Source organism: Gopherus evgoodei, unplaced genomic scaffold (genome assembly GCF_007399415.2).
Source record: "Gopherus evgoodei ecotype Sinaloan lineage unplaced genomic scaffold, rGopEvg1_v1.p scaffold_57_arrow_ctg1, whole genome shotgun sequence".
Taxonomy (NCBI): Eukaryota; Metazoa; Chordata; order Testudines; family Testudinidae; genus Gopherus; species Gopherus evgoodei.
This window is the reverse complement of record NW_022060078.1, coordinates 347305-368468: the sequence shown is the minus strand read 5'-3', so window position 1 is coordinate 368468 and position 21164 is coordinate 347305. Positions and strand designations below refer to the sequence as shown.

Below are 21164 nucleotides of genomic sequence, written 5' to 3'. Positions count from 1 at the left end.
CTCTGTGAGATGCTTGGAGTCATTTAGGAGAAGGCGAGGATGGGCCGTGTCCCATCCAGAGCCCCCTTCTAGGGAGCGAGCATTTAAGGGGCCGTGAAATGCAGAGACAGGACAGGGCCACTGGCTGCGGGACTCTTTGCCTGAGGATGTTGCCAGGGTCAAGACTATAACCGGGTTGAAAAAGGAACTAGATCGGTCCATGAAGAATAGGTCCACCATAGCCAGGCTGGGCAGGGATGGTGTCCCAAGTCTCTGATTGCTAGAAGCTGGGAATGGGTGACAGGGGATGGATCACTTGATGATTCCCTGTTCTGTTCATTCCCTCTGGGGCACCTGGCATGGGTCACTGTCGGAAAACAGGATACTGGGCTAGATGAACCTTTGGTCTGACCCAATCTGGCCATTGTTATGTTCTTATGTACTTAGACTAGGGTGACCAGACAGCAAATGTGAAAAATCAGGACAGGGTGTGGGGGGGTAATAGGCGCCTATATAAGAAAAAGACCCAAAAATCGGGACTGTTCCTATAAAATTGGGATATCTGGTCACCCTAACTTAGACCTGGGCTACACTAAGTTGGTTGACCCAGCAATGTCGCTCCAGGGTGTGAAAAAGCCACACCCAGGAGAGATGTGTGCACAGCACTGAGTCGGTGGAAGAATTGCTCCGTAAGACTTGGTGACCGCCTCGCTCACCCATCAGAGTAGGTTGCGTCGGCACTGAAACACTACACCAATGCCGTGGCAGAACTTAAGCAGCCACCTTGCCCCTTTGCCACCCCTCTTCTGGCCCCTTCCTCAGCAGGGGCGGCTCTAGGCATTTTGCTGCCCCACACGGCAGGAAGGCTGCCTTTGGCGACTTGCCCGCGGGAGGTCCCCGGTCCCGTGAATTCAGCAGCCTGCGGGAGGTCCGCCGAAGCCGCGGCACCAGTGGACCCTCCGCAGGCATGCCACTGAAGGCAACCTGCCTGCCACCCTCGCGGGGACCGACAGAGCGCCCCACCCATGGCTTGCCACCCCAAGCACGTGCTTGGCGTGCTGGTGCCTGGGGCCGCCCCTGTTCCTCAGCCCTCCCAGATGCGGCGCCTGCCCAGAAGCAGCCTGGCCAGGGCCCCCTTGACGTCGGCATTGCGCAGGCTGTAGATGGCAGGGTTGAGAGTGGGGATGACCACGGTATACAAGACAGCGGCCATCTTGTCGGCCTGGGGAGCGTAGCTGCCTTCGGGCCGCAGGTACATGAAGATGAGGGTCCCGTAGAGCACAGCTACAGCTGCCAGGTGGGAGCCGCAGGTGGAGGCAGCCCGGCACAAGCCCGCCCGCCCCACAGCCCCGAGGATGAGCCCGTATGAGGCCAGGATGGCCAGCAAGGTGACGCTCTGGATGGCTCTGCAGATGGCCAGCAGCAGGGCCTGGTTGAGGCTGGTGTCGGCGCAGGCCAGCTCCAGCACAGGTGGGATGTCACAGAAGAAGCTGTTGACGGCACGGCTGCAGCAGAAGGGGAGGCGGAAGGCCAGGCTAGAGTGCACAGCCCCGCTGGCTGCCCCGGCCGCGTAGGAGCCCAGCACCAGCCCGTGGCAGAGGCGGGGTGGCACAGCAGCCTGGTAGTGCTGCGGGCGGCAGATGGCGGCGTAGCGGTCGTAGGCCATGACAGCCAGCAGGCAACACTCGGCGTCCGTGGCAGCGGCGAAGAGGAACATCTGGAGGGCGCAGGCTGGGCCGGGGAGTGCAACCCGGCCGGCCAGCAGGCCCCACAGCATGACGGGGCCCACGGCACAGCAGGAGCAGAGGTCCAGCAGCGCCAAGTGGCTGAGGAAGTAGTACATGGGGGTGTGGAGGGAGCGCTCGACCCAGATCAGAACCGCCAGGCCCAGGTTCCCCACCAGGCCCAGCAGGAAGATGGGCAGCGCGAGTGAGAAGAGGAGCAGACTTAGGTCTCGGCGGGAGGGGAAGCCCGCAAGGAGGAAGTCAGTCACTCCTGTCTGGTTTGGCCTGGCCATGTGTGGGGACACAGATCTGTGGGGAGAGAGCGTGGGTGAGAGCCTGCCCCTCTGCCAGTGCACTCGGCCCAGGGTGGGGCTGGCACTGCCCTTTTCTAGTGTCAAGGATTTGGTGTTTGGGGAGGGCTGGTCTGGCAGAGAGATGCAACCACTTCTGGGTTGGGGCAGCTGGGGAACAGCTGCACATAACATCACGTAACAATTTAGGCTACGAAGCAAAGAATAAGCCAACATCCAAACATATCTTTAGGGACATTATCAGGTGAAAGGTGTTGGTGAGGAAAGCAGGGTTCACGGAGTTCCTTTTGGAAAGAGGAGGCCGTGATTTAAATCTGCAGGAGCTACTGAGCTGGTGGGGGAGCGATGCCTGGGGCAGGGAGATGAACTAGAGGGACCCGGAGGCAGCGTGGCAATGTGATGTGGGCAGACAGCAGGATGGGCACTCAGGACTCCTGGGTTCTCTTCGCAGCTCCGCTACTGACCACCTGGGTTATGCTGGGCAAGACACTGCCCAGCTCTAGGGCTCTGCTTCCGCTGGCGTATTTAGACTGGGAGCTCTCGAGGGCAGAGCCAGTTTCTCCTTATGTGTCTGGCAGCACCTGGCAAGACGGGACCCTGATCTCGGCTGGGGTCTGGGCAGTGCCTGGCACGACGGGACCCAGATCTCAGCTGGGGTCTGGGCACCATATGGCACAAGGGGCTTCCTGATCTCGGCTGGGGTCTGGGCAGTGCCTGGCACAAGGGACACCCTGACCTTAGCTGGGGTCTGGGCAGTGCCCGGCACAAGGGACACCCTGACCTTGGCTGGGGTCTGGGCAGTGCCTGGCGCAAGGGGCACCCTGATCTCGGCTGGGGTCTGGGCAGTGCCTGGCACAAGGGACACCCTGACCTTAGCTGGGTTCTGGGCACCGCCTGGCGCAAGGGGCACCCTGATCTTGGCTGGGTTCTGGGCACCGCCTGGCGCAAGGGGCACCCTGATCTTGGCTGGGTTCTGGGCACCGCCTGGCGCAAGGGGCACCCTGATCACGGCTGGGGTCTGGGCAGCGCCTGGCAAGACGGGACCCTGATCTCAGCTGGGGTCTGGGCAGCACCTGGCACAAGGGGGCGTCCTGATCTCGGCTGGGGTCTGGGCAGTGCCTGGCACAAGGGACACCCTGACCTTGGCTGGGGTCTGGGCAGCACCTGGCAAGACGGGACCCTGATCTCGGCTGGGTTCTGGGCACCGCCTGGCACAAGGGGGCTTCCTGATCACAGCTGGGGTCTGGGCAGCGCCTGGCAAGACGGGACCCTGATCTCGGCTGGGGTCTGGGCACCATATGGCACAAGGGGGCTTCCTGATCTCGGCTGGGGTCTGGGCAGTGCCTGGCACAAGGGGCACCCTGATCTTGGCTGGGTTCTGGGCAGCGCCTGGCACAAGGGGCACCCTGAGCTCAGCTGGGGTCTGGGCAGCGCCTGGCAAGACGGGACCCTGATCTCAGCTGGGGTCTGGGCAGCACCTGGCACAAGGGGCACCCTGATCTCAGCTGGGATCTGGGCAGCGCCTGGCACAAGGGGGCACCCTGATCTCGGCAGTGCTCAATGTCATTGTCCACACCGCAATTTCATCTGCAGCCTCCTACCGGGACCATAACAAACATCCTCATAAAGATGGGATGGGGACACCTGGTCAGGGTTGATGGCTGAGAGCCCCAAGGCTGGGTGTAATGATCGGGGTTGCATATTCAGAGGAAAGAGGGGGGGATGGTCCAGACAGCTTTGGGGAGCCCCCCCCCCGGCCCTAAACACTGATCTCTCCATCCCAGATGGAACTGGGAACACAGCCAGGGGACAGGGGTTTGGGGAGGGGCCCCAGGTCTGGGAAAGGAGGGAAGAACTAGCAGGAGGGGCTCTGGCTGAGAGGTACCAAGGGGGATGGGGTAACCAGATGGGGGGATCCTCTGAGCAGGGCAGATATTAGAAAGGGGGACGAAAGAAGAGAAGGAAGGAAATTGCCTCCCGCTGAGAGATAGAGGGAATGGGATGGGATGAGAGCCCTTTATGGGCAAAGCATGGAAGGATTCGCCCCTGAGAACCCAGGAGTCCTGGGTCCTAGCCTCCTGCTCTAACCCACCAGATCCCACTCCCCTCCCAGAGCCAGGGACAGAACCCAGGCGTCCTGGCTCCCACTGACTGTGGCTGGACAGCCCCCTGACCAGAGATGATGTCAGCCAGCGAGGAGGTGATGGGGGTCAGTGCAGAGGGGGTGTCCCTACCCAGGAAAGGCCCCATGTCCGGTTGCTGCCCCATGGCACCCGCCCTACCTGGGCAGTGGCAGGGTCTGCGTCTCTGTCGGTGCCCGCTGCTTTCCACCCGGGCGGCACCGGGGCTTTTATGACCCCTTTCCCTGGCATCCACAAGTCCTCCCCTGGCACCGACTCCCAGGGCTCCTACCTGAGCCAATCCCCACCGTGCCAGCTGGGCCCACAGACAGAGGGGCTGGGAGCTCATCACCCCCCGCCTCCTGCCCGCACAGATTCAGACGCAGGTGGCTAATTGCACAGGAAATTGGTGTCTGGGATGTGGGGGCTGCTGGGCCACAGCTCCACACACACACACACACACACACACACACACACACACACACACACACACACACACACACACACACACACACAATAGAGTGCTCCCAGTAACCCGCATCAGAGTAGGGCCAGCCTCAGATCTTCTGCCCTGCTGCCAGCCCCGTGTGACACCGAGGGCTGGGCCCTTTGCACCCAGTGTGGTGTGAGGGACAGGTCATCCCTGGCACTTCCATGCCTGGGTGCCTGGGCTTTGTTAGACCCCAATCCCTTCAGAGGGATGAGGAAAGAACCCAGGAGTCCTGGCTCCCAGCCCCCCCAGCTCCCAACTCCTCGTTCTCATCCACACCACTCCCCTCCAAGAGCCAGGGAGAGAACCCAGGAGTCCTGGCTGCCAGCCCCCCCGCTCTAATCATAGACCCCACTCCTCCTGAGAACTAGGGTGACCAGACAGTAAATGTGAAAAATCGGGACTGGAGCTGGGGGGGTAATAGGAGCCTATATAAGAGAAAGACCCAAAAATCTGGACTGTCCCTATAAAATCGGGACATCTGGTCACTCTACTGAGAACTGTTGAGAACCCAGGGGTCCTGGCTCCCAGCCCCCTCAGCTCTGACCCCTATACCCCACCCCCTCCCAAAGCTGGGCTGTCATTTAGGGGATTATTTCTCCAGTCTCAGAGGGGCCCCAATAACAGCTGCATTGAGCCCCATTGCCTTGTGCACGTGTGAGGAGGTAGTGGAAACCCAGCCTGCCCTAGACATGGAGTGTGGATTTACCCGGCCGAGCGGCTGGATGCCCAGAAGAGAGAAAGAAACGTACATTCACAGCCCTCAAGTGAAATGGGGAGCAGGCCGCGGAGACATTATCCAGCCTGCAGGAATCCTTCCTGGCTCTTGAGCCAGAGACAATGGATTTGGGGGATACACAAGGAGCAAAAGGACCCTTTAAGTGTCCCCTCCTTGGTGGATGTAGGGGCCAGCACTCTCCGGGCCTGTTCAGTCCCCTGACCTGGAGGGCTGGGCTTGCCGGGAACTTGATGTAAGACAGAAAATTGGTTGGGGTAAGATAGAGAGACAAGGTGGGACTGACATGGCTCCAATTACACTATGTACAACAATCGGCAAAGATAGACAATGGGGGACCAATGCGACTCCAACAACACTTCATGCAACAACTGGAAAACGTAGACAAAGTGAGGCTGACATGGCTCCAATTCTGCTGTATACAATCGGCAAAGATAAAGAAGGTGAGACTGACGTGGCTCCAACAACGCTACCTACAACAATTGGCAAAGATAGACAAGGTGGGATGGACACATCTCTGACAACACCACCTTAAACACTCGGCAAAGTAGCCCCGTGCGACAATGCCGTGTCCGTCACTAGAAAAGCACAGTTTGGTGCCTTTTTCTCTAGCTCAGCATCATTTAAATCTCAGTTCTTCGTTGCCACGCTCAGCGCTGGATTTGCTAGAACCCGGCTGTGCAATGGGGTGTTGGAGTCAGGCGCAAGGCTCAGCTGGGCAAACAGACTAGGGCAGGACAGGACACAGTTCAAGGATGGCTCTGGGGGTGCCGGGGGTGGAGGGTCACCTACAAGGCTGGTGGTGTCTCTGGGGGGTTGCCAGTGAGACAGACAGGCCAGCATGGCAGGGAACTGATTTCCAGCCACACTCGCTCTCGCAGAGGCAGAGGGGCAAGTGTGACGATGCGGTTCTGGCGGGACCCAACTGAGGTGCCAGTTCAGGACCAATTGCTCAAACAGGGCAGTTACAGCCCCAGGCTGGGGGTTTTCCACCTCTAAGGCAAACCAAACCAGCCCGACAAAAAGGACTTTGGTTTCACCCCACTGGCTAACCACAAGTCACACAAGCAATTTCCTTAGACACTCCAGTCTCCCAGTGTCACCACCAGTGCCACCCGTCCTGGGGATGAATCGTTATGAAAACCAACACCCCAGTAAAAGAAAAAGGTTCTCTCGATCCCAAAGGACCAAGCCCAGACCAGGTCAATACACACATCAGATCTTACCCACAAATCATGCTGTTGCCAATCCTTTAGAATCTAAAATCTAAAGGTTTATTCATAAAGGGAAAGAGGTAGAGATGAGAGCTAGAATTGGTTAAATGGAATCAATTCCATACAGTGATGGCAAAGTTCTTAGTTCAGGCTTGTAGCAGCGATGGAGTAAACTGCAGGTTTAAATCAAGTCTCTGGAGAACATCCCCCGCTGGGATGGGTCATCAGTCCTTTGTGTAGATGTTTAGTAAGCAGGATTGAAGACAAGATGGAGATGAGGCATCCGCCTTATATAGGCTCTTCCAGGTGTAAGAACACTTCTTTGTTCTTACTGTGGAAAATTACAGCAAAATGGAATTTGCAGTCACATGGGCCAGTTTCTGCACACCCTGCTGAGTTACAAAGCGTATCTGCCTCCTCTCAATGGGTCAGTTGTGTAGCTGATGGTCCTTAATGGGCCATCAAGCAGGTTAAGCAGAGCTAACACCAACTTGTCTGGGGTGTTTCCCAGAACTGCAGCACCAATTTGAAATACAGACAGTATACAGCCAATACTTATAACTTCAATTACAAAATGATACAGACATACAGACAGCATCATCATAACCAGCAACCCATAACCTGGTCTTAGACACCTTATATGACCCCCTTTACATAGGATTTGGTGCCACTACAGGACCTTGGTTGCAACCCATGTTCTATATGGTCCCAGTTTATATCAATAACGTTACAGCAAGGAAGCGGCTTGTGACCCTGGGCATTCTGACGAGAACATCCCGGTGCTGAAAGTGCTCGGAACGGAAGGGGGGCCCCCATCGCCCCCACAGAGGCTCATTCCCCTGCCCAGCAGTTTGTTCTGCCTCCCAGCCCCGAAATGAAGCCTGGCCCCCATTAATTCTGCCCCCTCCAGCACCCCATCAATTGTTCCCTCCAAGAATTCTACTGTTTCAAGCCCCCCACGAGCTGCGGTGAGAGTTTGTGGTAATTAACAGGACGTTTGTCCCACGATCTCTCCAAGCCAGGCATTGTCCAGGGGACGGAGTTCGGAGATTCGCCCCCGGGTGCGAGCTCAGAACTCTGCGAGATGCTTGGAGCCATTAAGCACCTCCCAATTATGGTGCACGGAGGTTGGGGTGCAACCCCAGATCACTGGGTCCAATTCCAGGGAGACTCCCCCCCAGCGATGTGGGGAGGAGCCCATCCCATCCCAAAGGGTTAGGAGAAGGTGGGGACGGGCATGTCCCATCCAGAGCCCCCCTCCAAGGGGCCGGGTGTTTAAGGGGCTGTGAAGTGCAGAGATAGGTTGGGGCCACTGGCCTTTAGGGTCTCATATAGGTCTGACGGACTGAGAACAACCCTCGTTGTCTCCAGGAATGGCTGTTGGATTTTGGACTGGATGAGAGCTGGTACCCCCTGTGGGAGGAAGGCCCCCTGTCCCAAGAGCCAGGCATCTAGACAAAGGATTGTCTGGACCAGCTCCAAGCCCCAACCAGCAGTGGCTGATCTCCAGTGCTTCAGAGGAAGGCAGGGGAAAAAAGAGATTAAAAATATAGAATCATAGAAACGTCGGGCTGGGAAGGACCTCGAGACCTCATCAAGTCCAGCCCCTGTTGCCGTGGTAGGACCAAATAAACCTAGACCAGGTGTTTCTCCAACCTCTTCTTAGAAACCGCCAATGACCAGAGATCTTACAACCGCCCTTGGAAGCTGGTTCTGGAGTTCAACTATCCTCAGAGTTAGAAAGTTTTTCCTAACCTCTAACATAAACCTTCCTGGCTGCAGATCAAACCCTTTACTTCTTGTCCTGCCTTCAGCAAACACGGAGAACAACTGATTCCCCGGCCTCATATAACAGCCTGGAACAAATGTGGAGATTGTTCTTCTTTTCTCAGGACTAAACATGTCCTGTGTTTGTAACCATTCTTCCTAGGTCAGGTTTTCAAAACCTTTCCTCCTTCCAGTCGCTCGCCTCTGGACTCTCTCCAGTTTGACCACATCTGTCCTGAAGTGCAGTGCCCGGAACAGGACACAATATTGACTAGTCCCAGACCCAGGGCTGATCCCTGAAGGACCCCACTAGATATGACCTCCTGGTTTGACCGTGAACTGTGATAACTACTCTTTGAGTACGGTTTTGTGACCAGTTGTACATCCATCTTCTAGTAATTTCATCTAAACCTCACTGGGGGAAAGCATTCCTTCCTGACCGCAGCAGATGACCAACTGAAGCCTTGAAGCATGAGATTAGATTCTAGTCATTGTTATAATACTGAGCTCCAAGTGTTACAGACATGCCAAGGGAAATGCAGGTCATTCTGTTCTCCAAAAGGCCCATAGAGTCCAAGGCCAGATGGAAGGGAGGTTCTGAAATAACCTTCCATTTGGAAAACCTGCCTGATAGTGAGAGATTCAAGGATCACAAGCTATTTAGTTGAACAAAGAGAAGGTTAAAGAGTGACTTGATCCCAATATTGAAGTATCGCCATGGGGAACAAATATTTAATAACGGGCTCCAGCAGAGAAAGGTCTAACCCAATCCAGTGGCTGGGAGTTGAAGCTAGACATGGCGGCCATGATAGCAGGGACTGGAGTCTGTGACTCAGGAGGGCCCAAAGAAAGGCGCTAGAGACCACAAGATTGGGGATAAAGCTAAACAGGACATCTGGAAGACCTCTCTTAGAGGCTAGTGGGGTCTGGTCTGCTTAGCTCATCGAAGAGCCGGTGAAGAGAGGACTAGGTACCAGTTTGGAAACACGCTTGCAGCCCCTCACCAGTATCTGGATCCTGCATGCAGCCCTGGGCCCCATCAGCACCACACGGGAAAGGCAGAATGAGCAGGGGCTCAGGGACAGTTCAGGCTCTAGAAAAACTATCCTGTGAAGAGATACTAGAAAGATCAGGGTTGCATAAAGCATAAGAAGGAGCATAACACAACGAAAATAGGACAGAGAAAAGAGCCTGGGGGATTCTGTCTTCCCTGTTGCATGGCACAAGAACGAAGGGACTGCCCAGGAAATTACAGTGGAAAATTCAAAAGACATACTGATGCCCTCAGTGACTGTGGAACTCATTGCCACAGGATGATGCCGAGGCTAACACCTAGCAAGATTCAAAAAGGGACTGGACATTTCCATAGGGAAAAGGAGCATCCAGAGTTAGATTTGCTCAGACTAACTAAAGGTTGTGGAAGGGATATTAAACCTCATGCTTCAGGGTTGTACGGAACCTCTTGTTATGAGCGATCAGGAGGGAATTTTCATTGGGGCAGATCATCCCCTGCTCCTGCAGGTTCTTATACCTGCCTCCGCAGCATGTGGCACTGGCCCAGGTCAGGGATGGATTCTGAACCAGACGGAGTTTGTTCTGATCCATTTCTATACCAAACCCCGTCTTTCAACTCACAGAGAAGCACCATTGTTCATGAGAAATTTCCAATGGCCAACAAAGGGCCCTGATTTGCCTCCTCCAAACCAACCTGTCCTCAAAAAATTTCCTCCAGCATAAGTCAGAAATTTCCCACCAGATGGGATACCTGCCACCCTTCGCAGGTGGAAAAGTATTTATTTTTACAATAGAATGGGAACTGTCCCATATTTACGGAAAATCCCTGGCTTTCCCTTGAAAAAGCCCAACACTTTTCTCAGTTTGGGGCTGGCAAAACCCTAAAATTTTAGGCCAAAATCATGAAACAACATCTTTGGATTCTCAGGGGTTTGTTCTTTCTTTGCAGGGGCTATTAACAGCTCCTTTATTGAATTGCAGCAAGGATGATTTAGGTTAGACACTTTTGAACAGTCAGGGTAGCGAAGCATGGGAAGAAATGACCAAAGGAGATGGTGGAACAGGTTAGACAAACCCCTGTCTAGATAATATTTAGTACTGCCTCAAGAGACTGGATAGATCGAGGGCCCTTCTAGTCCTACATTTCTGTGATTCTAGTTGTAAGGTGAAAGCATGACAGAGAAAACATCTTAAAACCACAAAACACATGCTAAGAAGCTTCAGAGATGGCTCCAGGGCCCTGGCTGGGGTCTGTCCTTCAAACGCTTCATGCTCACAACAGAAGCGGAGCAAAACTAGCACAACTACGAATCGATCAGCAGGGATGAGCTTCAAAAGGCCGGGATTGGTTTTATTTTGCATAACCAGAATTTGCATTCATGTCCCCTTAGAAAGTCCCCACAACGCTGCTTAGCCATGAGGCCAGTCTTATCTGGTGCATTGTCCATTTGGTCCTTTGAAGTTTTTTCTCATAAATTCATAGATGCAAAGACAAGAAGGGTTCATGGTGACCCTCTAGGGCAGTGGTTCTCACATACCCCGGTCTACACTGAGGGCTTCCAGGAGATCCATCAACTCATCTAGATATTCGCCTAATTTACAACAGGCTACATAAAAAGTGCGAGCAAAGTCAGCACAACCTAAAATTTCGTCCAGGCAATGACCTGTTTATATGGCTCTATCTACTATCCACTGAAATGTAAGTACAATCTTTCTGTTCCAAACAATTTATTTTATAATCCCATGATACAAATGAGTAAGTCAGTCATTTCCCAGTAACTGCGCTCTGGGACACTTTTGCATGTTTACATCTGATTTCGGAAGAAAGTTGTTTTTAAGTGAGGTGAAACGTGGGGTTAGGCAAGACAAATCAGACTGCTGAAAGGAGGACAGTCATCTAGAAAGGCTGAGGGTCAAATCTAGGGATCTTCCCTCATTTCATTTCTAGCGCGGATCTTTTAGAAGAACATCTCGTCTCGGTTGAAAAATTGTCGTGGTGGTGAATCCACCATGCCTGTCAGTAGATTGTGCCCATTGTTAATTACGCTCTCGGTTATAAATTGACACCTTTGTTTCCAGGCTGATTTAGTCTAGCTTCAGCTTCTGGCCAGAACGCGTCATATCCTGCCTACCCCCTTAAAAAGATGTCTTGTCATCTTGGGTCCCGGTAAAGCAGAACCTTTGCGATGAAGGTAAAGGACCCCAAAGGAATTTGATTTAATTCCATAGTCGCCCGAGGGTATAGCAGGAAATAGCCCCCTCTGTCGATGAAAAGCCTGGGAAATAATGCTCCCTTTTTCACAGCTATTTGTCAGCAGCATGGGTAGAAAGCGCTCTTGGTAACTATGATGTATTGTGTTCTGTGACTGAACAACTCCACCATATGATTACAATGGAAATGTTAATGCTTTTAGTGTTGCTGTTCAGTTTAGGGTTAGGTTATCGTTGTAAAGGATGTAATAATAATAACACCTTCTATGTTCATCCTAACCGTGCATTGTCATTGCATCTAACCAAAACCCATGAGGCTGAAGCATTTGATCTGGAATCCGAAATATAAGGTTCGATGAACATGGAGGTTTAAGATTGGCAGTTGTGCTGGAAGCAAAAAAGGGGGGAGTGTGGAAGGGGAAAAGGAATAAAGGGAACTTGGATGCAGACATCTCAGACATGGACACTCCACCCAGCACATAGACGATGAGGCATGGGCCTGTCCGGTACTTGGCCACTGGCTTGTTCTTGTGCCAATGCCCGAAGCGGGGACTGACAGCAGCCTGGGAGCTGGTGGTAGGGACTGGATCTGACACAAAGGGCCACAGCTTCTTGTCCAGTTTGTTCTCAGCGATGTCCTCCGTGGCATCCTTGAGCATGGGGGTCCAGTGGGAGAGCTGGTAGGTGGACTCCAGCCGCACCTTCCTCTCAGGTCGCAGCTGCCCACTCCGAGGCACAAGAGAGATGCCCAGGAACTGCATGCTGTGGATGATGTTGCCCGGCTGCTGGATGTTGGCATACTGGATCAGCCTGATGAGGTTCCCCAAGCCTATACCATTCTTCAGGAAGATGTAGAGCAGGATGATGCAGATCTTGTCGTAGGCCTGCATGGGGCTGGGGTCCAGCAGGACAGGCACAATGATCTTCATGGGGTCCTTGATCATCTGCCCATCCATGTCTGTCCCCATGGCCAGGTCCTGCTCCACGCTGAACAGCTTCTCTACTGTCCATTTGAAGTGCTGCATGCAGTGCTCAGCCAGGTTCAGGTGCATGGAGTACTTGTTCAACTCTTTCTGGTACTGGGGCATCTTCAGGATCTGGGACGGGTCCTTGATGTTGGCCTTGTCCATGGTCAGCCTCTTATTCTCACAGAAGGTGTGCAGCAGCTCGGTCACCTTCTTGGAGATGTTAGCGATGTGCATGTGGTGTAGCTGCACCCAGAGTTCATCGTCTTCGTCCAGCAGTGCCTCTTTCTCCTGCGAGTCGCTGATGCCCATCGTCTCATACTTGTAGGTGCCATTCTCGATGCTGAGCAGGTCGTAGGCCATGGCCTGGTAGGTGAGCTTGTGCAGCAGTGGGGACACCAGGTCAAAGCTCCAGTCCACAATCAGCAGCTGAGAGCAGGCTTTGCTGGGGATTTCTCCCATGCGGGGCTCGTGTGCCTTGAATGCCTTGAGTTTGGCCAGCACAGCATGCGCCAGCTGGAAGTTATCTTCACGGTCCTTCCTGTAGCAGATGGCTGGATACTCCTTCGAGGTTACAATGTGGCAATCTGCTCTGCCAGCATCTCCATCTGCTTGTTCTTTTCCAAGAAGCGGTAGGAGCTGAACCAGTTGTGGAAGATCTGTGGCCCATCCAGGGAGTACACCAGGCTCTCGTAGGGCAGGAAGGCCACGTTGATCTCCCTGAGGATTTTGATGGCCTTGGTGATTCGTGACTTCCTCAGGTCATTGAACAGAGGCTCAGGACAGGTGTTGATGAAGACGATGTGAGCAGCCTTGTAGGGGAAGGCGGGGGTGCCCTGGAAGTCATTGATCAGAGCCTGCACCGACTTCTCCACAGGGCTGAACAGGTAGATGGCCTCCAGGCTGGGAATTGTCTCCCGGCGCTTATTAATATCTTCCACAAGCGTGATCCCTTTGTCCACGAAGTCAGACAGCATGCAGCATGATGAGAGGATGCGCATGCTAGGGTGGTCCATGATCAGCACCTTCCATTCTCCTTCCTTCTTCATGCTGCAAATGACACTGCTGAGGATCACTGTGCTCCAATAATAAGACCAGTGGCCCTTTCCAGTTGCTCTAATTTCTCATCATGTTGTTGGCCTTTGTAAATGTTCCAGATTGGTGTGCACTATTGGCACCATCCCATAGGGATCACTAAGGGGTAAAGGCCTTGGCCATTGGGTTTCATCAGAGTATATGGTATTGTCTGTATTAGGATGTGTTAGAGGGGTGGTGAGTGGCAATGAGGATAATGGCGGGGGCAGTGGTCGTGGCAGCAAGGCGCTTTTGGTATTCATCATCTGAAAGCCAATTAGGGATGGCTATACATGTCCAAAAGCACAGAGCCCAGTCCCCGGAATAAACCCAAACCACTACTCAATACCACAGTCCCAAGTGCAGTTCCCACAAGTTCCTCTCTGCCAGGTTACTATACTCCGTCTCTTCCACCAGGACCAATTCTTAATGTCTTTTGTAGTCAAGAATCCCTGGACTTTGGCGGTTTCAGTGGAACAAACATGCTGCCTTCTTCTTTCCCGGAAGAGTCGTGGTTCAGCATCATACAGGGGAGAAGTTACCAGCACATCACCCTGTAATAACTGGGTTCCTCCAGCAGATGGTGAATGTATGGTGGTTCTGTTAGTGGACAAGGGAGAGGTTACCAGCACTTCACCTTGCCCTTTTCTCCTGCTGTCCAGAAGGAAGAAAAGAAGTACCAGAAGGAGGGACAGGCTGATCAGCAGTCATCTTGAGGTGGAGGGGCCTTCTTGCAGTGAGACGCATGGGTCCAGGCAGTGAGTCCTTGGCACTTCACAGTGACGTTGGTAGTTAGCAGAACTTGGTAAAGGCCTTTCCAGTGCGGAGCCAGAGCGGTCTTTTGCTGATGGACCTTTATGTAGATCCAGTCTCCTGGTTCTAACGAATGACAGGGTTACTTAGGATCTTTGGGTAGCGCTTCTTTTACCTGCGAATAAAGAGACCTAACACATTTCATTAGTGCCTGGCAGTAATTAAGCATTGTATCTTCCATCAAATAAATGTCCATATGGGCAAGGGCCAGTGGGGGCGAAGCCGGTAGCCGTGTTGGGTGCCCTCTCAGGATCTCATGTGGGCTAAATCCAGTCTTTCGGTTGGGAGTGGCCCTCATGCTCATCAATGCTCATGGCAGGGCATTTGGCCATTATGAGTTTGTTTCTGCACAAATCTCGGCCAGGTTGTTTTTCAGAATCCCAATGTGATATGACCGTGAAAAAAGCTAATGAGGTCTTGGGATGCATCAGGCGAGGTATTTCTAGTAGAGATAAGGAGGTGTTAGTACCATTATACAAGGCGCTGGTGAGACCTCACCTGGAATACTGTGTGCAGTTCTGGTCTCCCATGTTTAAGAAGGATGAATTCAAATTGGAACAGGTTCAGAGAAGGGCGACTAGGATGATCCGAGGAATGGAAAACCTGTCTTATGAAAGGAGACTGAAAGAGCTTGGCTTGTTTAGCCTAACCAAAAGGCTGAGAGGGGCATGATTGCTCTCTATAAATATATCAGAGGAATAAATACCAGGGAGGGAGAGGAATTATTTAAGCTTAGTACCAGTGTAGATACAAGAACAAATGGATATAAACTGGCCATCAGGAAGTTTAGACTTGAAATTAGATGAAGGTTTCTAACCATCAGAGGAGTGAAGTTCTGGAACAGCCTCCCAAGGGGAGTAGTGGGGGCAAAAGACATATCTGGCTTTAAGACTAAGCTTGATAAGCTTATGGAGGGGACGATATAATGAGATTGGTCTTTGACTATTAGCGGTAAATATGCCCAATGACTTGTGATGGGATGTTAAATGGGGTGGGATCTGAGTTACTACAGAGGATTCTTTCCTGGGTGTCTGGCTGGTGAGTCTTGCCCACATGCTCAGAGTTTAGCTGATCGCCATATTTGCAGTCGGGAAGGAATTTTCCTCCGGGGCAGATTGGCAGAGGCCCTGGGGGGGTTCGCCTTCCTCTGCAGAATGGGGAACAGGTCACTTGCTGGAAGATCCTCTGCACATCGATGTTTTTAAACCATGATCTGAGGACTTCAATGGCTCAGACACAGGTTTGATACAGGAGTGGGTGGGTGAGATTCTGTGGCCTGCGCTGTGCAGGAGGTCAAACTAGATGATCATAGTGGTCCCTTCTGACCTTAAAGTCTATGATTCTGACATTTCACTGTCCCGGCAGACTGCGGGTGGTGGGGACAATGGAATTTGTGTTGGATCTGCAAGGCTGCACATAACTCCTTTACAATCTGTCCAGTAAAATGATTACTACGATCACTGTCGATACTCACAGGTATGCCAAACCTTGGAATGAAATTCTTAAGCAACATTTTCACAACAGACTTGGCGTCTGCCCTTCTGCAGAGGAAGGCTTCAACCCAGCTTGAAAAACATCAGCTAATACTAACACATACTCATAGTTACAACATTTAGACATTTGAATAAAATCAATCTGAATATTTACAAAGGGTCCCCAAGGTGTGCTGCTTTTCTAGATTTAACTGCTTTTTCAATATTATGTTGCTGACAGTATTATTCCAATATTATATTACTGACCTGTCATAACATTTCTTCCCAGATCTGGACCTTAGCGTCCAAAATATGGGTGTTAGCATGAAAACCTCCAAGCTTAGTTACCAGCTTGGACCTGGTAATTGCTGCCACCAGCTAGGAATTATAGAGTGCCTAGCTCACTGTGGTCCCCCAAAACCTTCCCTGGGGGACCCCCTGACTCAGATGCCTTGAGTCTTACAACAAAGGGAAATAACCCCCTCCCCTTGTTTCCTTGTTATTTCCTCCCAGGCTCCCCTCCCTGTACGACCCTAGGAGATTCCCTGCTTCCAGTCCTGGAAACACAAGTACCGAGAGATCTAATCTCTCTTCCCCCTCACCCAGAGGATATGCAAAGTCAGGCTTAGTAAATCTAACACAAAGAGATTTTCCCCCTGACTTCTTCCTCCCACCAATTCCCTGGTGAGCTGCAGACTCATTTCCCTGGAGTCCCCACTAAAGAAAAACTCCAACAGGTCTTAAAAAGAAAGCTTTATATAAAAAGAAAGAAAAAGACATTAAAAATAGTTTCTGTATAACGGTGACAATATACAGGGTCAATTGCTTAAGAAAAAAAGTGAATAAACAGCCTTATTCCAAAAGAATACAATTTAACACATTCCAGCAACTACACACATGTAAATACAAAAAATCAATATAAACCTATTGTTTTACTATCCTTGTACTTACAACTTGGAAACAGAAGATTAAAAAACCTGGAGATAGAAAAATCACTCTCAGAGCTGAGAAAAGAACAGACGCAAGACAAAGAACAAAGAACTCACACCCAAAACTTCCCTCCACCCAGATTTGAAAAAGTCTTGTTTCCTGATTGGTCCTCTGGTCAGGTGTTTCAGGTTACTGGTGTTACCCCTTTACAGGTAAAAGAACATTAACCCTTAGCTATCTGTTTATGACATGACCCTCCTCCCTCAGTGAGTCTCCAGGAAAGGAAGATCAGCAGTGTATGTGGCCAAGACTGTTGCAAGCATCACAAAGCATTTTGGGGAGGGTCAAAGGTATGTGAGTGGAAAGTGGAAGTTTCCTTTGCAAGTACGAGAGACCAAGGTGGGGAAGAGAAGAAGAAGAAAGGAGCAGAGAACAAATGAATTCAACACTGCAGCTAGCATACTCAGCCCGAAGATAAGATGCTGGCTCCCACCCAAGGACACTGCTCATAGCCAAGACTTGGCTGACAGCTGAGAAAGATGGGGGCTTGAATGTGCCCAAAATAAATCCAGCTGCACAGGCCTTCAAAATAGCAAGGCCAGCAGGAAGGAAAACAGCAGATCTAAGACTACAGAGATGGAAAACACCAACTACCAGGCAAATTAAAATTAAGTGCATACCAATCTCGTTAACTGCAACAATCATCCCCCCTTTGCTCAAAATAGGTCAAGAGCACCTGAGGCGCAACCAGGCTGGTGTCCGGGGAGTGCCAAAGCTGATCAGGATGGAAAGTGCACCCAGCAGCACCCCAAGAACATTTCTCAGCTTTTGGCACAGCCTCTGTCACGTATAATTAAACCTTAGTATTTCCTAATAGTATTCAAAGCACTTTGTATTCCCAGTTGGATAAAACAAGCATCTGCATTTAGCTCTAACCCTTTCATTTGGTTTTGAACTAGGGTGTCCTGTAGAAAATTAAACACAACAATTTCAGCCACAAGACAAAACATCGCAAGGACATAGGACATGGAACACAATTTATATTGTGCCAGTAAATGCATGGTATGTTGAATTGCTTTTTAGCTGGCATTAGCTTTCTCTAATTTTCTAAAAGATTTTCTGGGGCCATCAGTCATTGTTTAAAATATTTCTTTCTTATACAAATACCCTTGCTGATTGCAGGCAAAATGGAGGAATTACCCCCATATTTTTCTGTGTTTGTTTCATAGGCAGGCCACGTTTCAGCGGCTTCTACCTTATCAATCAGGTCATTTGCATTAGCACACAGATGCTTTCTGGCTTGCCTTTAGATCCAGAGCCATTCACAGGTTAAAAACTTTTACTTAAAAGGGACACAATTAACTTTTACCAGCGTTCTGATCACCTGTTACCTTTAACTCCTGATTTCAAAAACACAGTAATCTGAAAAGGAAAACACCACCTACTGTAGCCCCTTGGAGCCTAATAGGATTTTTCTTAAATAGCATTGCATATTTGCGTTTTCCTCACCCCTTTTACAATATACACCACACATTTCATTTCCTTGACATTCCTTTCATACATTTCGGGTGGCTAAATTCCCATAGACAAAATTTCTAATCCGACAAAAATGTTCATAGCCAAATGATTTTAATTAAATAGTCTATTTGCCTGGATTTATGTACAGACATTTCTTTGGAAAAGGGCCCATTCTTCCTTCAGAATGGCTGCAAAGAAACCGATAATTCTTTTTCTTTTTAGCGTTTTTACAAACTCCAACTGATAATTCCCTCCAGCAACTACAGTTAATGGCTTACTTTTTTTTTTCCTTAAATCACTTGCTTATTTTCCCAAACCAGCACCCCAATCAACTCAGATTTTACCATTCCAATTATTGTTCTAGGGGTTTAAATTCCCCATGCCTATACTTACTGCTTTCCGTTAGTCCTGCCACCAGGCCCCTCAGAGCTTCCAATCGGGTTTCCATTTTTTCCTTCTCTGCCTGCCTGTCTGCTTGTCTGGGCCTTGCTGCACCGTCCCTTTCCATGGGCACAGGCTTTGTTCCACTACCAATTTAGCAAGGAGGGTGGTCTTCTCAACTAACCCTCACCCCTCTTGGTCCTGTTCTTAAACATTCTCAGTCCTCACCCGTGAGGCTTACCACCTGGACAGAACGCACGGCCCACTGGCGTTTTAACTGTTCCGTTTTCTCTAGCTGGCAGGTACACATCTCGTCCCTTTTCCCCAACTCCTCTTATTGCCTGGTCCTGCTATGACCTGGGGTGGACCCACCTGCAACCTTTCTTTTTTCATACTCACAAACACGCTGCCTGGGCTGGCCAGGCCCAGGGGTAGGAGAAACAGAGAGAGAGAGAGAGAGAGAGAGAGAGAGAGAAGGGGGTGGACAGGAGGTTATCCTGTGCATAGGTTGTCCAGACGCATGGTGCAAAAAAATCTCCAACTTGCTTCCACTCTTGGGTTTTTCCGCCCTGGGGTCTCTTGGGGTGTCTCTTTCAGAGATCCTTGCTCAGCATCCCAGTCCAGGCTGGCTGCCTGTGGCTTCTTCAGTGTCCCCAAAGCACACCGGCTCCAGGATCGCAAAGGCAGACTGTTGGGTCTCACTGGGTGGCCAACCTCTGCAAATGTAATCTCAGTCCTGTCACTTGTGTTGCCTTTGGTTTGCCTTTGTCTACATTTTTTCACAGCCGGCTGGGTTTTCTGGTGCTTGGCATGGAAAGCAAGACAGACTGTGCTGATTCTTGACCTAGAACGCAGAGCAGCTTCCTCTTTATCTCTAGGCCAAGCTGACTTTTCAAATTAACCTGTTCCTTTCCCTGCTCCCTCCAGCCTTAACGAATTGGGGAGATAAGGAGCCGAGGGGGGTGATGAAGTGGTTTGGATAGGGAGGCAGCCGGATGCTTTACATTTTGTGTTTTAACCTGCACTTGAGTCTTTAATTTTTCCTGGGAGTCCTTCAAACTCCGCACTCGGGACTCATGGAGTCTCTTTGTAGCTTCCTCCCACCAATAGACAAATTGCTCCCACTGTTTGTTAGAGGTTTTTGGTGATGTAAAGGTTCCTCTGAGGTATATGATTTTATCCAGATCAAAGGTATCGTCTAGTGGGAATTGTTTAGATGGATTATCACGCGGGTAAAAATTCCAATTTTCTAAATACCTGCAGGTCCTAGAACCATAATGTCTATACATGTAGTACGCAGGGGATCCCTTCGGAGGTGTGGGGGGGGGCGGGATTTTAGACTGTCCCCCACCTATATTCCAACCACACAGGGGAGTATCCTCTCTGCTCAGCGGATCATCTCATGTCCACTCAGCAGCTCATAAGGGAAGATTTCCACACACTCACCCCGGGGAAAGGGTCCACTGGGTCACGGGTTTCACCGCCTCGCGGCTTAAGCCCGGACCTGGTCAGTGGCTCATGAGTAAGGGAAAATTCTCTGCTGGGTCATGGGGTTCGGATGACCTCCCCTTGCTTTCAGATCTCCCACATGGGGTATCCCTGGGGCAGCTGGAGTCATCTTAAGTCTTAGACCTGGTCAGCGGCTCATACCCTGCCTGTGTTCATTCCTACACACACATTCATTACCCATATCTAGAGGCATCACCTTTTAACAATAATCTTAATTCTTTATGTCCGGACTTAATATAACTGTTCCCTTATTTGAGGTGGCAAAAAACCCCTCAGCGCCGGTGCATTAATCTCATTGAGGGCGGCAAAACTATTCCTCAGAACGGCATTAACTAATCTTACTTGAGGGAAGCAACAAATTCTTCAGCACCAGTCGCATCTAACCTTGTTGCAAAATCAGTAAGTTCAGGTGCTAAACCCAGGGTTGTGAGTTCAATCCTTGAGGGGGCCATTTACAGAACTGGGGTAAAAATCTGGGGATTGGTCCTGCTTTGAGCAGGGGGTTGGACTAGATGATCTCCTGAGGTCCCTTCCAACCCTGGTATTCTATGGATGGCCTGAGCCCCAAAGGGACAGACGGCCCCACGGGCAGTCCTCCTCCGACACCCCAGTAGAGATTTCAAAAGGTCTCTTACCTCTTGACTGGTGCCTTGGGGTTCGAAGAGGAACGGTCCATAGCCGCCATCGCTGTCTCAGCCAGGCGCTGCCATCCGAGTCACGGCACCAAATTGTGGAAGAAAACGCAGTCTTTGCTGTTAGGTTGTTTGCAACATGTCAGAGACAGTTTATTCTCAAGCAACTGCAAGGGGGAGACATGCGCACGGACAGGGATTCCCCCGTTCCAGGCAGGTCTCGGCCAGATAAACGATTAGGGCAAAAGTTTATACCTTTTGTTGGCTACAATAATGATCAACAACCACATCTTGTTTATACATG

The 21164-nt window shown here is 51.0% G+C and overlaps 1 protein-coding gene and 1 pseudogene across 1 annotated transcript; both read right to left on the bottom strand.

Moving 5' to 3' along the window:
- Positions 1 to 1063: 1063 nt before the first annotated feature.
- LOC115643346 (olfactory receptor 5C1-like) lies at positions 1064 to 1996 on the bottom strand. Its single transcript, XM_030547262.1, has one exon. It carries the CDS (start codon positions 1994 to 1996, stop codon positions 1064 to 1066), a length of 933 nt encoding a protein of 310 aa, XP_030403122.1.
- Positions 1997 to 11841: 9845 nt separating this feature from the next.
- Positions 11842 to 14316, bottom strand: LOC115643307 (annotated as a pseudogene).
- Between the last annotated feature and the right edge of the window lie 6848 nt (positions 14317 to 21164).